Raw genomic sequence first — 17,377 nt, 5'->3', positions numbered from 1 at the left:
CTTTATTATAAACACTTTCAACCATTCTCAAAAGTAGAGAATTATAGAGTGAATCCCCACCTATGACCCTATTCCGATATGGAGCTTCAGCCACATTTGTTTCAACTGTCCTTTTGTATCTTTCAACTTCTTGGCTGAAGTATTTAAAAGAAAATCTCAGACATATCACTCCAGACATACGGGTGTTTTCCAACATAACCACATCATTATCACGTGCAACAAATGAGCACCTGAAATCCAGCTGTGGCCGATGCTATGACAAGTTGTCAGGCTCTTTACTGAAGCGTGAAGGAGTCGTGGTCCCAGCAGCTGTGAATGCTGGGCAGACAGCCCTCAGTGGCAGCCCCTTGGGGATTACCTCACCTGCATAGGAACACTTGGCTCAAGGTCACATCCTTTCCCTGGGTGACACGCATCCAATGACTGATCCAAGCCAGGAGTTAAGGTCTGGCCATGTTGGCCCAACTCGGGACAGCTCTGCAGGGCCGTTGCAGCTCCAGGACTCCTCGTGGGGCCCACCAAGGCTGTCACTGGGCTCGCATGACAGCTTGGCTTCTGCCCCAGGCATTGTCCTAGGGGCACTCCTTAGTAACCACCCTGCAGACTAGGTCCAAGCAGAGGCTGCCTTTTGGGGAACCCACCTCATGACAGTGGTCCTTCTCTCTCATTGTCACTAAGACGTCTAATAGTTGGTTTGCTTAATCTGGTCCAAATAAGCTTTACACTTTTAGTCGGTATGTCTCTTAAGTGTGTTTTAATCTGTAACAGTGCTCCCTCTTTTTCTTGTTGCAGAAAGTACCAGTTGTCCCAAATTCTAGATTTATCCATTTGCTGCTTCTGTCCCTGGTTCTCCTATAAGCGGGTGTTGGCTCTAGCTGCTTTGAGGAGAGAGAATACATAGTTCCTCTGAACTGTTTGTAAACCACTGATCCACTCTAACCTCCCCTTTTCTAGATAAATGAGGAAATTGAAGGCCAGGGAGGGGATGGGCTGTGCGAAGTTCATGGCAGTTCCCTGGCTTCCCTCCAGCAGCAGAAGCCCAAGCTCAGGAGAACACGGTGTACAGGGCACATGCCCCTGTGACTCACACAGCAGATCGATCCGAGTTCCTGACGCATGAGCCCGGCCCATAGTTTCAGGACATGTCAATAGGGAGCTGGGCCTGGAGCCCTCATCTTTTAACTCCCAAGCTCGATTTCTCTGCCCTCCTGAAACTGGCACCCTCGGAGCAGTGGTCTTTTAAGCAAAGGCATGTCCCTAAGCACATCACATGCAGTGGTTAAGTGGCAGAGTAAAGAAAAGAAGTGTCACTAGGGAACATATAGGTGATGCTGCGGGTGCAGGCTCTGCCCCCCGGGCAGGTTCCCTCCACTCTTTGCCATGCCTGACTCAGGGCTATGGTTAGCACCAAATGATACCACTCACGATGAGGGTTGCATCTCATGTTGACTAAGTGTTTCTAATGTCCTAGGTACTGTGCATGATCTAAATTCATCCTCACAACAACCCTACAGGGTAGAAACAATTACTAGCCCCATTTATCACATGACGAGGAAGAGACTCAGAGAGGTTAAGGAACCTGCCCGAGGACACCCAGCTGATAAGTGGTGAAGTCAGAACTGAAAGCCAAGCAGCCTGACACCAGACTCCTGGCTTGTAATCATTTCCCCTGCAATGTACTGCTTCTGAGAACCAGCCATTTTTAGGACTTTGGAGTTCATCTATGCAAAATGTTTTATTTCATAGCTGAAAAGGCCAGGGGCCTAAGAGGTGCCTTGTCCAAGTCTGCACAATACAGAGGTGACAGAGCTGGGTCTCAAACACAGGTTTGAGGCTCTAAATCTCCCATTCTATTCCTTGTACCATTGAAGGGACTATTTCTGTGACATTGGGGCGTGGTTGCTTCCCCGGCAGTCATCAGGCCATCAGTGGGAACCTCTCACTAGGTTCATGAATTCCTGATTGATGGGGCTGGCCCCTGCAATGAACGCAGAAGCACCCTTCTCCTGAGGTTAGCAACTAGCAAGGGGGAGACAGACACTGAGTAACGAATCACATAACGTCTCTAAGGACCTCACTCCTGCCAGAGAACCCTGCTGCTCAGTGCCAACACCCCAATCATTTTAAAGGGAAAAGTTACGACGCGTTCCCTTCCAACCAAAGAAATCCAAAATTTCCAGGTGAAAAAATAGATCACCTGAACGACGACAAACTACGTATTCCTGCGGGCAGTAGACAATTAGAGACTAGTTTGCACGCACGTATCAGGAGGTGGGATGCTCACTGCGCCTGCCCTAGATGTATGACTTTCTCCGTCCACATTTCAGACCCCTGGGGGCACGTGGGTATCCTGCACTTAAAAATACTAATGTTAAAAAAACCCACTCACGTTAAAGTAGCTTTAGGGCAAAATAAAGGCCAATAAACCCCAGAGTGCTTTGAAACTGAGGAAATACATACACATCCAAGGCTCAGTCCTGGAAAATGCCACTTCTTCGGCGCTCTGGCTGGGAGTGAGCAAAGGAAAACGTTTGTAGTTCCCCAAATACAGCGCACGATTCAAATCTGTTCTCCACATCCTCTAACCAAAGTTGCTTTAGAGTCGTCAGTCGGTGAGTGTTTCTGGCTGAAACCACGTCAGAATACCTCCTGCAGCACATTCGTTTAGTGTGCTTGTGTGAAAAAGCTAATACGCCCAAATAAGGAGCCCTTGTTCAGAAAGTGGCACCGCTTCATAAAAGTCACGGCCAGAGCCAGGAATGGGACATCTGTTAGGTGAGGGGAGTCTGAATGATTCATTATGATCCATGAAAAGTGCTGTGAAGGAAGGAAAAGTGAGCTCAGAAAATTGTGGATGGGCCCGGGACACACCCTGACCAGGGTCTTTTCTGAGAAGGTGACGCCAAAACCAGAATCCTTTCCCCAGCCCCTCAGCGAGCACACAGGACCAATAAAGGAAGACACGCCTGGGCAGGGCTGTGGGTAGTATTTCCTTTTTAATCTCCATAGTGTATTTGTTAAGTTTATTTATAAGCAGATCACTTCACTATTTACAGTACATGAGCATAGAGATTCTACAGTTTTTGTGATGTAAACAATAACTCCACAGTGGGAGTCTGAGAAAAGAAGCCAGTTCTGAAGTATTTACAGACGTTAAAATAGAACTTTATACTCACAGAATAATAATACATAGAGCAATTTGGTTAAATTATCTATGAAACTATAGAATCTGACAATGTACAAATACAGGAAAACATTTTCTCATTTAGAAGGTAAGACAGATGAATCACACCAGAAATAAAATAGGGACATGACAACCACGATAATTAAAAGCAAAGAAGGTTTCTTCCTTGCCTCTACGGATAAAGTATTTATATAAATAAGGACACAACCCAACGAAATGGAAAAAAATATATAAAAATCCTCTACCAATTAAAAAAAATAGCAAAACTAAAAACTCCATTCCCAATCATTAGCAGTGTCCTTTAAAAAAATTAAAATTTAGCTTTCTATTATAAATAACAAAGCGATGTGTCCCTCTGTGTAGGTGAAATTCTTGCACCTTTCTCAATAAATGCATCAATGTAATTCCACACATACACAAACACAGACAGGCATGTGGGTGCACACACACTCACACACACACACACACAGCCCTGCACTCATGCACCCCAGGCTGTAGCTACCTTGTTGAGCTTCCTAATAAATAATGCCCCCTACGGAGTACCCCTGGGGATGCCCAAACCTCACAAGGTTAGCCATTCCCTGGTTTGACCCTGTCACAGAGCCGGGGAAAGCCCTGGCTTCCTATTGCTCAGAATTCTCCAGGCTGCATAGTCACACCAAGAGAAAAGGATTTGAGTCCAAGATTTGGAAATGCTGGAAGGGACCATGGGGACCACCTTGCCCAGTCGATTAAGGCTAGCTACAAATACTGTCTCTTTAGGAACCTGGGGGAGGGGAGAGAGATCTTCTGTTGGTTTCAACATTAGCAGCTGCCCCTGGAAGAAGCAGCTGCTCAAAGCCAATGCTAAGACCGTGGCACAAGGAGCTGAAGGGGGTGAGTATGAATTTCCGGAGCAGATGGCACTGAGCCGGACTTCTGGATGGTCGTCTTCCCCAGAAACCGCCTGGAAATCCAAGTGGTCCACTTCCCTGTCCCACTGACCACCCTGACCACGCACCCCTTGAGATTTCCAACCTGTTTCTATCGGAATAGAACATCCCTCAAGAAACAAAGTTGGGGATAGTTTATGACTTTTTATTCCTAACACAAAACACTTGACAAGATTTTAAAATACAAAATATAGAAACAGAAACAAAACAAACTAACAACAAAAAAATATATAACCTGTTTGGCTATTTGGTGGACCCTATCACAGGCCATGGCCAGCCCCCACACGGAATCCTGACACCCAACCTCTTTGCTTGTACTGAGAGTACAGTGTGGGCCACCTGGCAGAGGTTCACTTAAGGTCAGCAGCCGGGCTGCTGGTATTGCAGTTACAGTAAACCCCTCCCGGGCACCGGGACACAGGGTCCACTCCTGTCTCCTCTGTCCACGGCAGACAGTGCGCTGCTCAGCCTGTGTGCATCTATGTGGTTGATCCTTAATCCTCCTGAGTGGTATTCACGGGGCTCTAAATATTAAAGACAGTTCACCCATGACATCACATTTCATTCCCAAATTGGGTGTTGGGCAGCAAGGTGGCCTGAAGGATTTATTTGCCTTCCATCTGGGTAGCTGGTGGATACAGTCTTTGGCCACTAGATGGCGACTAGACATTGATAAGGCAAAGTGCTGAAGTGGAAGCGAACCAATCCCTTCAAAAATCACCCAGAGCAAGGCCAGCAAAGTGGAAACGGTTTTATTAGGCTTCCTTGAAGGATCCTTTGGCCAAAAAATGCAGCACAGAGGGGGTTCTAGCTATATAAACACCTCTCTGAGGTGCTGCTGCACAGCCCAAGGGCTGACCACCTACAAAACTGTATTTTTCCAAGCCCCCAATTTGGGCAGTTGGGTTTCTGAGCTGCTTCCAGGCGTGCAAGGCATTCTGATGAAACAGAATATCTGATAATCTGACCCTTCAAATCACGAAGAAGCTTCAGTCACCGCTGCAAAACCATTAAAGAAACAAAAAACCAAAGCTGCCCTAAACATACGCAGTGTGATTGAGGCCTCCTGTTGCCCCATATGTTTTACAATCATTTGAAAGAAATGCGTGAAAAGTGCCTAAGTTAAGCTGTTTTGAAAAAAAAACAAACCAGTGTATTGCTAGAATTGTCTGAGAGCAAGAGAGAAACAGCCAAGTGGTCAGAACATTCAGGTTAAAAGCTGTTTGGTGGGGTGACGACAAGGCTGACGTGAGGTTTGACAGTGCCACCAAGCCAAGCTGGGGTGGAACTTCGCACCATCCCCACTGGAAACTATGGCTTAGATCTGTCCTGCGGAGCTGGCCTCCTGGTATAGGGAAGCTCTGCCAGGACTGTGTGGGTTTGAACCAGCTGCTGGTTGGTTACCTTGCGGAGAATTTCACCCTGAACATGAGCTGGGCACAGCCAGAGAAGGGAATCTGAGCCTATCAGAGGTGAAACGGACTCGAGTGTTCACCCTGCCCAATATTCTCATTTGCTAGATGAGGAAACAGGCCCCGGCTCACATAGCAGGGAAGAGACATTGCCTTTTTCGCTCTGAGATGGCTTATAGTTAAATGACTTGGTCTGCAAATCCATTTCAATCAGCTGGGCTGTTTTAATTTTTTTATATAAAGAAGATAGGAACCAAGATCTAATCTCATCGTTCCCTGTTTCTAGGGCCTCCAACAAAGAGGCCAGCAAAGGGCTAGGCCCAGGATTGGCTCTCCTGCTGCTGGTATCTCAGAAGGTAACTCCGTTCTCTTCTCCCTCACACCAGCCCCCTTCCCTACCCCCTATCTCGGTCCCTAGGAGAGTATCTCACACAGCCAGAGGCGACCATATTTTCCAGTGTAGACACAGGGAGCCAGGCTGAAGTGTTGTGGTTTTCTCAAAGTGCTTTTATTGGTTCAATGCAAAGTCAGCCTCTGCCTACTTCCTGGGCATCCCGCAGCAGGCTCCCAAGGGCTCTCCCTCCTCCAATGTGTTTTGGGCCAAGGGCATCTCCGTGTACGTGGGTTTCCTAGCTCCCACGCTCTCCCTCCATTTACCCTGTACCTCCCGACTTGGCACACAGCCCTGGAGCCCATCTGTGTGTGCAAATGCCTCAGGGACTTGGGGACCAGCTTAAACATATTGCACGTAAGTACTAAGCAGCTTCCTTCCACCCCAATGGGAAGGGGTGAGAGGGCCCCTCTTCTTTGGCCAATGAAACCATTAAGTTCACTTTATGTGCTACTGTACATCCAATTTCCTTCCCTGATCATATCTAAGAGTGATAGCTAAACTGCAAATGCTAAGAGAATTACTGCGGTTTTGACGTGAAGTGAGTCAGATCAGCAAATCCTCTGGGGGGGGCTTGTACTTCACATTGGAGTTGACCCATCTCTCGAGCTGCAGGCTCAGCTGTGGTTTCAACTGACCCTGAAGCCGGGGTGGGGTCCTGACCTGTCCAGGCATTAGAATCTCGCTGTCAGTGTCTTCCCTGCTCCCTCCTCTCCCCACCTGCACAGCGGCCTGGGCATGTATTGCCTAGAAGAAATCGCTGTCAGAACGTCAACAAGCATAGGCTTTAGGCAATGAAAGCTCCTGATTGCGTCATCTCTTCCCACATCAGAGCTTGCCTGCTGAGTGTTGGAGCTCAGAGCGTTCCTCCCTTCCTCCTCCCGCCCCCGAAGCCCTGCCTCTTCCAAGCGTGTCCCACATGCAGTGCTGCCAGATCTCAGGGTAGCTGCAGAGCCCCCAAGGGTGCTTTTGGATTCCAAGCAATTCTCTTATTGGGGAGAACAAGGTGTGAAGGGATCGGGGGTGGGAGCTCTAGCTACACTCCATCCACGCATATTCTTTACCTCTTTGATGCATTTTCCTTCATAACCAGAGCCCCCGAGAGGGAGGATTCTGATTCAGCCTTCTACTGACTGAGGAAGGAGATGGAAGAATTCCACTTAGCGGTTGGATCGGATATTTTTGGAAAACACCAGCACAGCACAGAGACGGACAGTACAACCTACCCGGCGCGGCAGCTACCGGCACAGCCTACAGCAAGCTTTATGGCAATCACATGTAAACATCATCGAGAGCAAATACTAGGGCAGAGCTACAACGAGATGGTTGCCAGTGGCAGCTGCTCCCTCTGGGTTATTCCTTAAGTTGGTGGAAAAGAGCCCAAAGTTGACTAGTTTTCCTGGAGAGACCTTGGGAGTCTCCTTGGTAAGTAATACGCAGCACCGAATGAGTCTTCCGGACAGAGGTGGTCTGCAGGGTCAGTCAGCTTTAGAACCTGTAGCCTTTTCTGTACAGGACAGTGAGCAGAAACTGCTGGACGTCCTTGGCAGGCATCCCCTCCCATCAGCGGCCCCAGCTCTGGCCTTAGGCACATCCCATCCCACTGCCATGCTCAGATCTCTGCTCTGCTCAAGGGCCGAGTATAAGTAACTTCAAGGGCCCTATATTAATCTGAAGTGAAAGGACAGCTTCAGCTGACCCAGAAGAGGGGACAGACTTGTCCTTCACTAAATTTGCATTTCTTTACCCTGAAGTACTACCTGCCCATGGTAGAACCTCTGGCCTAGTGCAATCAGGGAAGAAGCCAATCGGAGGGGCTTAGAGGTGATCTAGTCCAATTCTGAAGCTAGAGTTCTTTCCTACTGGCTTCTACATGGTGAAATCTCAAGGGCTCAGGGGAGGCAGCAGACAGATTAAATTCCATTCCATAACCATTTGTTGTGTGCCTACTGTGTGCTAGGCAGTGAATAGCTATAAAAGGAATTTAGAATGTTCAGGCCTGTGCTGTGGAAAGTCCCTTTTCTTGGTCCATCCTCATAAACCCCACCTCCCCCAAACATGTCCATGTCTGCTATTCCACTCTCCACTCCCACCCCAAGTGGGATTTTGTGTCACAGTAATATCAGGAGTCTTGTGCCAAGGAATGACTTTAGGGAAATTTACTCTCACAGGTCAGGACATGACAGACAGGAATGGGCCAGCATGAAACTCAGCCACCATATTAATGTGTGATGGAAACCTTTAGAAGATTAGCCCAAGATGTCAAATAGGTTAAGCTCTGATCAATTAGTAATGTTTGCCCAAGGCACTGTGATGAAGATTCTAATAGCATGGCCAGGCTCAAAGAACATGTGTGCTGTGATCAATTAGTTATGTCTGCCACGGCCAGGGATGTGGCTATAGTGGCGCACATGCTGTGTATCTGCCATCTTCAGCTAGACACTGCCTTAGCAGAAGCTAAGACTGTAGAGCTGTCAGGGACCTTGGAGATCACCTTGCTTAATTCTCCCCCAGTCTATTTCACAGAAAAGAAAATTGGGACCCAAAGAGGTAAAGTGACTTGATACACAGCTCAGATTCCCTATTCCTTCCAAAGCCTGTCTCCTCCAGCCTTCTGTGTGGGCTTGGAATATGCACACCACCTAGGACAAGCTCATCAGCCCAGTTTACCTACTGAGGTATTTGAAAATCTTAAAAAAAAAAAAAAAAAAATCAACTATCAATTCTGAAAGGACTAGGCCTGGCATTAACAATAGGTTAATTTCGCTTATTTAGTTTAATGAGTCAATTTCAACTTCGTTAAAGCAGCAGGACCTTTTTTATTTTCTTTTTCAATACAGAAATTTACCAAGGAGCACTGATGTCTGAAAGAGATCGAGTGGGAGCTGCTCTTTCTGAAGCAGAAGCTACATGCTCATCCTCTGCCCCGCCATGCTCTCCCTCACAAATGGCCCCCCCCAAGGCACCTGCAGAACACCCACGCTGGATATGGTTTTGACATTACTCAAGAACACAAATTTTAAAGTAAAGCCCAATTAGAATGTTCTCTAAGTTGAAAATTAGCTTGGAGGTTGTTTTATCCATCCCCAACCCTCACGTCCTCTGCCTGCTTCCCAGTCCCATGCCACCCAAACAACCTTACAGCTGAGGAAAAGGAAAGACAAGCTGGAGGGAGTAAGATGGCTTGGTGACTGGTCCAAAAGGATGACTGCTCCCAGATCACTTGTCCAGGACACTCCAGGTGTGTCACTGAAGCTCTGATAACATGTCTACAGGTATAAGCAAACCACAGTACACCTTGGATCAAAACACACACCAGAGCTTGAACTCACCTAAGCTGGCGAATCAGCTGTTGATGTAACCCCCATGATGAGCCTCAGGTTTCTAGTTTGTTGTCCAATTTAGCTGAACTCACCTCTACCAGCCCTGAAACTCTGCATCTTTACCCCAGCTACTGTGGGAGTATAGGACGAGGGATTGGGAGGCCTGGGCTGGGTTGCTGCTCTGTCTACTGACTGGCTGTGGGACCTTGGGCAGGTCATTTTACCTCTTGGAGAACCGCCTGCCTCACCTGGAAGGAAGCTCACCCTGCCTTCCTCATGAGGATCTAAGGACTCATGGCCAGGCAGAACCTCTAAGTGTGAGCTGGGCACCCGCTGAGGGCTCTGATTGTAATCGAACCCGAACTCACTCAATGAGAGACAGGGCAGGGCTTGGCAGATAACGCCCAGAAACCTCTCTCCACTGCTCCTCATTGTGGCTGCAGGCCGCACCTCCCCAGCCACCCGGCACCTCTGGGGCATTCTGGCAAAGGGAGCAGAGCAGCTCAGTGGCAAACACCTCACGACAGTGCATAGTTAAAAAATCAAGGAAGCGATACAATAACCCCAGGCACAGTACATCTGAGCCATAAATACATTATTTTAAGGATATACTTCTTTTGTTCTTCAATTAAAAATGAGTTTATAATCCTGATTCTATTCACAAGTAACAATTTCATCATCACACGCTACAGACAAGAAATGTTATGGTGAATTCAGCTGCACGTCTACGCGGGGAAGTCAGTCAGGAAGGAAGGGGCGGTGGGTGACTGACCCAGCACTTGGAGACGCACCCGGGACAACCCGTCGGAAGCGAGGACACTAATGTGGCAGTGGAACGTCAACACCATGGAAACTCACAGACAGAAGCAGCTTTGTTCAATGTAAACATTGATTTTTTTTTTTAAAAGGACAGCAGTTTCAAGTCTCTCTCTCTCTCTCTCTCTCTCTCATGTCCTCTCACGCGCTCGCTCGCTCTCCTTCTCATAGACTTATTTTCTTTGAAAACGTAAACATATTGAAAGGGCCTTGTCTGAGGTATTGAGGTATTCCTCGGAGGTTAAGGCTGTGATCAGTGCAGGCTCTGCTGGGCCTCCTTCAGTAAGCTGTCAAAATCCATGGCTTCGTACTTGTTTTTCACGGACGCAGGAAGGGCCTCTTCGGAATTGGAATCTGGGCGGGGGGTGGAGGAGTCAGTGAGTGGGGAAGGCAGTGAGCAACTTAGAAAGGACAGACGATCAGAAAATCGGCCACCGTGGAGCGCACGCGGCCCACGGCCTCGGAGAGCCCTGGACAGCGAGCACCGGCCCTGCCACTCGCTGTCACACCTCCGCTGTGTGGCCAATGTCTCAATGGGGTGGGGGTTGACCTAGAGCCCCCCAGAGCTCCTTTATCCTATAATTCTACTTCCCCTAAAAGCTTCCTGCCCATTAGCAAATCACTGTGCATGTCACCTAAGGCAGCCTACAAAACTAGGGTGACCGCACTGTCTGGATGGATCTGGGTCCCAGAAGTGGATGTGCAGCCAGGGGGCGCGCTGTCTCGCCTGGAGCCCTCCTAGGTCTTCCAACGCTCGGCCCTGCTCTACGGAGGCTGCGTCAGACTCTCCCCTACAAATAATTATCTCCTAGATGGTAACTTCTTTGTCTTTCTTCACCAACTTCCCCCCCAAATGGTGAGGGCATGGCCACAATATTGTTTCACTGTGGCCCCTAGTGGACAAGGCTGCTGCCTGTTGGGGCCACCATGCAATGCCCCTCAAGGGGGCCGGGCAGCTAGTGGCCCTATGAGGGCAAAGAAACAGCAGTCACGGCTCTGCCACCGGGCTGTGAAGACAAGATTGGACCCTCCAAGAGGCCACGGGAGACCTGAATCTCTCTTTTTGGTACCAGTCCTGGGACAGGACAAGATGGGCCAGAGACCAGAAGGAAAGCAAGATAGCAGCCTCTAGGCAGAGTGGCTGCAGAGTGACACCAATCGGCACACTGGAGCCTGGGTGTGGGGCCTGGGTTTCGTTAAGGGAGGCTTCAGTCCCTCGCGCTTCGGGTCCCGCAGGAACGCAGCGGGCCCCGCGGACTTACCGTAGTCGGTGTACCGGGGCCAGCAGAAGTGCCGGAGGCCCCCGTAGCTCAGCTGGAGCGAGGGCTCGTTGTGCTTCCGCAGGGCAGGGCCGTTCCTCAGGGAGAGCGCGGCGTGCTCGGAGCACCGGTAGGTGATGAAGCCGTGCTTCTCGCCTCTGAGGGTATGGGACAAGGGGGCCGTGTCACTGGGCCCGCTTGGTCGACACTGTCAGACCGCCCATGACGAGATGGGGAGCGGAAAGCCAATGATTCAGTACCCATGTCACAGGACCCCCCCAAACAGAGATGGTGAGGACGATGCTATGCTGACCTCTGCAGTGTGACAAGAGTAAAAGCAGGCGCTTTACTGAACGCTTGGCAGTGCTGGTCAGCACGCAGCGCCCCACGTGCTCTTCAGGACCACCTGGGAGTGGCTGCTGCTCGGGGAGGAGGAAACAGGTTCAGTGGAGCTCAGAGGCTGCCCAGAGGCGGTGGCAGAGCAGGGGATCCGAACTCAGGCCTCCCGCCGTGAAGGCTGATGCTTCACACTCCCGTTTCGGTCAGGATCCCCATCTTCTGGATTTGCCACGCCTACGCCCCCATCCTTCAAAGCCAGCCCCAGCTACCACTTCCTTGGCTGCTAAGTTGGCCTCACCCTCCCTATCCCTGGAATTTTCTGCACATCTCATCCTTCATGGTTGACATCTGTTATGTCTGCCTGCTCAGCGTCCACTCCCCTTTCTCAGACAACAGCACCACGTGCTCAGCTGGACTCGGGGCACCGGAGTAGGTCACATGATTGTGGCCCTCCCTGGCCACTGTGATTTGTTCAAGGGTGAGCCTGTCATCCAAAGCAGAACCCCAGAGAATCCACCCCAGGTCTTTGCTGGACCCGTAAAGGAGATTCCTGCTCCCACTGGGAGGAGATAAGCTTAGAGGCGGAGGCAGCCACTTTGCCACCATGAGGGAAGCCTGCCACAGAAGGATGCCAAGACTCGGGGAGCCTCAAGTCAGTTCTATCCCCAACCCCGACTCTTCAGTTCCATGAACAAGAGAAAGAATCCTGACTGATATACCTGGCTGCGATGAAGACTCAGGGGCAGAGACAATATGGAGTTTCCCTACCACCCATGACAGGCTTACCAACAGTAGGCACCTAATAAACACTCCACTGAATCATGTTTCCTGACACTTCTCTGAGTCAGGCCAAAGTCGGACTCCTTCTGCCTCTTTAAATATGTCTGAGACTGGTAGTATGTCTCAGACTTGGGTGTGCTTTTAAAATATTAACAAACTGACCCTTCTCTTTAAATACTGATTTGCTTTTTGCTTTTGTATGTTATTGCCATATGGTATCCTGAAGACTGCATAGAATTTAACAGTGCCATTTGTATAATGGCTCTTTTTTGGAAATTGTGCTAAATACACGTAACATAGTTTACCATCTTTACTATTTTTAAGGGTACAGTCAGTAGTGTTGAATATATTCACACTGTTGTGCAACAGATCCCAGAACTTCATCTTGCAAAACTGAAACTCTGTACCCTTCAACAACTCTCCCTACTCCCCCTCCCCAGCCCTGCAACCACCATTCTACTTTCTGTTTCTATGAATTTGACTACTCTAGGGATCGCACATAAGGGAATCATACAGTATTTGTCTTTTTGTGACTGGCCTTATTTCTCTTAGCATAATGTCAAGATTCACCCATGCTTATAGTATGTGACAGGATTTCCTTTCTTTTTAAGATTGAATAATATTCCATCATATGTATATACTATTATTTTCTTTTTTTTTTTTTTTTTACTATTATTTTCTTTATCCATTCATCTGTGGATGGACACTTAGGTGGTTCCCACCATCATTGTGCACAATGATGCTATGAACATAGGTGTGCAAATATCTCTTTGAGACCCGTATATACCCAGGAGTGGGATGGCTGGATCATATGGTAATTCTATGTCTAATTTTTTAGGCAACTTCATACTGTTTTCCATAGTTGCTGCACCATTTTACGTTCCTTTCAAGAGTGCATAAGGGTTCCCTTTTCTCCACATCCTTGCCAGCACTTGTTATTTTCTGTAGCCATCCTAATGGATGTGAGGTAAGCAATGATTCTTATGCAGACACTATTTTCTCACTGAGGCTTTAAAAAATTATTATTAAACTAGGATTTAAAAACCATAATAACTTAGCTTGCAAGTATAATAGGAGATACTTTAGAATTATTTCAAAAGTGATCAAGTTTTTGACATCTAAGTTGTGCATTTATATATAACCTATTCTTGCAGATCCCCTGCCAGATGAAACACTGCTTCCCCAGGTGAGTGAGGAAAAACCAGGTTGCCCGGGAGAATGGAAGGTCTGGGAGTGGCTGCTGCAGAGGAACGGAGGGGGTGTGAGAAGCGTAGGGCTTGCAGCACAGGGATGTCCCAGTGCACGTACGCCTTTAACCCCCAGGGGCTGTTTGCTGCCCTGTGCCACCTGAAGCAGACACGTGGGCTGCAGATCTAGCTCTGCCACAAACTAGATGCTCAATTAACTTGTCTAGAGCTCCCCCAGAAAGGACAGTCATACAAAGAATGAATGTATACGTTACAGGCACAGTGTTGGGAAGTTTAAGAGAGTGCACAAGGAAACTAACTGGTACTTAGTGAACCATCAGCAGGTGTTTGCTGCTATTACTGGGCTGCAGGATCCTTACTGGTCCAGGTCCAGGCAGTGGATTTCATCAAATTCGTTCCACAAACCTTCTAGGACACCTCCTGTGTGGCCAGCCCTGGATAGGGGCCTCTGCCCTCCCCGCCCCCTCCTCTACCACAGCCTGACTCCACTCACCTCTTGCTTCTCCTCAGCACCTGGCACTCCACAATCTCGCCAAACACTTCGAAGCGCCTCTTCAGCTCGCGGGAGCTCATGTCGCTGGAGAGATTTCGAACATACACCACTCGGCCTTCACCCTGCTCGAGAAGGGGGACACAGAGGGACCCAGTCATTGCCTGCCTTCCCGGGGCCCCCTTGGTGGCAGGCTCCCATGGATTCCTCATCCCCAGTCCATGACACCTGGCTGAGCAAGTGACACCAGCTGGGGCTGGAGTCAGAGAGAGGACACTGACAGTCACTATCCCAGAGGACCTGTCCTGCTGGAGAAGGGGGCTGCTGAAGGTCGAATGGGGTAGTGACCCCCCAACGGAAGCAATTGCTTCCTTGAAGAAAATGAGCAGAGACTGGGTGGAGAAAGCAGGGGGGCTCACTGCTGTTAATATAACTGCGTACTCAACAGCTTCCACATTTCTCTTGAGTCTGAGACATTTTTTTGGTAGTGGGGTAGGTGTTGGGGTGGAAAGGCAAGGTGGTAGCGGGCAAGCCTTGGGAGTCAGAGTGGGCTGGGAGAAAAGCGATAGGACAGGGTCACAGGGCTACTGGAGCCAACATTAGCCTTGGTTCTGCCAGGGCAGTGTGTAGGGTGGGGAACCTTTTTTCTGCCAAGGGCCATTTGGATATTTATAACATCATTCGTGGGCCATACAAAATCATCTTTAAAATCAGCTATGAAAAAAGCTCCTAGCTTTAGTGAATTTCGAGTCCTGCCTGTGGTTGCCTTGAAAGGGCCAGACCAAGAGACTTCACAGGCTGGTGGATGTTCCCCACCCCCTGGTGTAGACACTGGAAGCAAGGTCACCTTCAGGTGGGCTCGGGACCATGCCCGAGAGCCCCTAGGACAGCCCAGCAAAGGGAAGGGGTCGGGGGATGCCTGGCCTCTCCTCATGATCTTTGATGGCATCCAGTTAAAAGCCCAGTACTACCATTGGAAGAATGGCTTTGACCTGCTGGAGAAACTCCAGCCATGTTCCTGGAAACCTGTGCTCCCATAGTTTGGACAGGCTTTCTCTGGAACAGGTTAAGGCCAGTGATTCTGGAGCCACCCCATTCTTATACCACCATGGGTAGGGAGGAAAGGCCTGGGGCTACAGAAGGGCTCTGCTGTCAACAGCCATGGGAACCATGCATCCCACACCAGGATACAATGGGCTCAGTTAAGCTCAATGGGAAAATCCCCTCCCCCAGCCTCCTGGCAGCTCCTTGAATTCATCACACTCTTTCCTGCCTTGGCCCCATTGTTGCTTGGTTGGCACCTTTCATCCCTGAGGGCCCAGCTCCTGAAAGATGCCCCCACCCCAGACCACCACCTAAATACATCTTCCCGGACAGCCAGAGCGTCCCGTCCTGGCTGACTACTTTCACCACACTTCTCCCGATCTGTAATTAAGTGTTTATTTTTGGTTTATGAGTCTGTTGTCTCTCTCTCCCTCTCTTCTGCCCCGACCACAGGAGTGGGGATCTCATCTGTCTTGTTCATTGTTGTTGTCCAGGCCTAGGACAGTGCCGGGCATGTCATAACTGCTGAATGGTCTCACAGAGATTCTAAGAAGATGCTCCATGCAGCCTATGGTCTTAAGCACCTGCTTGTGGACAGCTCTGCGCAGGCATAGCCCATGTGTGCCCCCTGACTCCTCCTGAGGTATCCGTCATGGGGAAAGCAATCAAGTGAGAGTCTGTTTCTTTCTGTGCTTCTGTCTTACTATCCCTTCCCTCCTTTCCAATGACATAGAGGGGCTGGCTACACCCTAACGCATCCCCCACAACTTGCCAATTAATCTTCCCTGTGGGGTGGGTGCTCGGCAATAGGTTCACCAGGCAGGGCTGGGTCTGTGGACTCACTTTGGGAGAGGATTATGGAGAGTGGGGAGTAAGGGACAGGCTCTCTTGGTCCCTTAGACCTGATCAAGCTGGGGGACCCTTAGGAAGCATAAGGCCTAACTCTCTTACGTACAGATAAGCAAACTGGGACACCTGCCCAAGGTCACACAGAAGGTGGTGGCGGGGCTGGTCAGCCCAGCTCTGCTCCCCCTACATGGCCTGCCCTCTGGGTCCTGTGCAGCCCCAGATGCTGGGTCCTAAATCACCAGCAACTGTATGCATCACAGCCAGCTCCTTTGCATGGTGCCACCTTTGATGCCCTTTGGTGACCCTTGTGCTTTTCCAAATGAGAAATATAATTATCTTCTGCAGGCCACAGACAACCTCAAAGGGCTTTGGAGCTACCAAATCCCGGCCCTTCCTGACACCCCTGCTGATTCCCATTCCCTGTGGGCTCTGGGGACCCCAGGTCACTTACAATAGCCTTTTCCCGCCGCTTCCTGGCATGCCGGACGCTTGGCATTCCGTCTGAACACGGCCCTCTGCTCTCACATCTGTCAGTGAACAAGCAAAGCAGAGGCACTCACTCTCGGGAGGGACCACAAGGGGCAGGGGTGGAGCTGCTCCAGGAGGCAAGGGCCGCTTCTTTCTGGAACTCACTCATGAGGGCAGAACTGAGGGCCCCCTGGCCTCAGCAGCGACTGCCAGCCCCTCAAGTGGGGCTGAACACTGACACACAACTTCTGCCCCCTTCTGGGACCAGATCGCTGGGAACCACTGCATCACTGATCATAACCCTTCTGAACCTGGCCTTTCCATGCCTTTAGGAATAGCAAGGCCCTTTTACTTCATTCTAGTATTTGATCTGATGGAAAAAACCAACGAGGTCTTATGTTTCCCCATTTTCCATATGAAAACCCTGAGGCTCAGGGGAAATATGGAATTTGCTGAAACTAGAGAGCAGGGAAGCCAGAGATAGAAGGACCCACTGATCTCTATTGGTGCCTGGCCCAGAAGCAAGCCCGGCCATCACAGCCCCATGTCCAGTCTGGATATCAGGCTACTCAGTCCAGATGCACAGCCCGAGGAGGCCCATGGGTGCCTCATGCCTGTGCCTTCCTGTCTGTCTGCAGGCTACCCCACCCTCTGGAGGGAGCACGGCATGTGGGGTGTGGCCGAGTCCAGCTCTGCCACATGCTGTCTGCATCCTTGGGAATCCAATACAGCACAGAAGATAAGAGCAGGGCTATTGAATCAGACAGCCTGTGCTTGAATCCTCCCTCTACCACCTCCCTGCTGGGTGACCTTGGGGCAGGTAAGTAAGCCCTGTCGGGTCATCTGCAAAATAGGAAAAAGCAATGGTCTCCACCTCCTCGG

The 17,377-nt window shown here is 49.7% G+C and overlaps 1 protein-coding gene across 3 annotated transcripts in view; it reads right to left on the bottom strand.

The window, feature by feature from the left end:
- Positions 1-9,676: 9,676 nt before the first annotated feature.
- The window catches only part of PPARGC1B (PPARG coactivator 1 beta), a 97,417-nt gene continuing 89,716 nt past the window's right edge, over positions 9,677-17,377 (bottom strand). For all 3 annotated transcript variants that reach the window (XM_087816913.1, XM_087816914.1, XM_016210605.2), the window contains 4 exons: positions 16,479-16,554; positions 14,138-14,259; positions 11,321-11,475; positions 9,677-10,412 (listed from right to left, as the gene is read on the bottom strand). In XM_087816913.1, coding sequence (XP_087673039.1) covers positions 10,312-10,412; positions 11,321-11,475; positions 14,138-14,259; positions 16,479-16,554 — 454 coding nt within the window. In that variant the 3' untranslated portion in view covers positions 9,677-10,311. The remainder of the gene's footprint in view (positions 10,413-11,320; positions 11,476-14,137; positions 14,260-16,478; positions 16,555-17,377) is intronic.

This window comes from Miniopterus natalensis, chromosome 4, assembly GCF_054644295.1.
Source record: "Miniopterus natalensis isolate mMinNat1 chromosome 4, mMinNat1.hap1, whole genome shotgun sequence".
Lineage (NCBI taxonomy): Eukaryota > Metazoa > Chordata > Mammalia > Chiroptera > Miniopteridae > Miniopterus > Miniopterus natalensis.
Note: the sequence above shows the minus strand (reverse complement) of the source record. Positions and strands in the feature narration are given on the sequence as shown.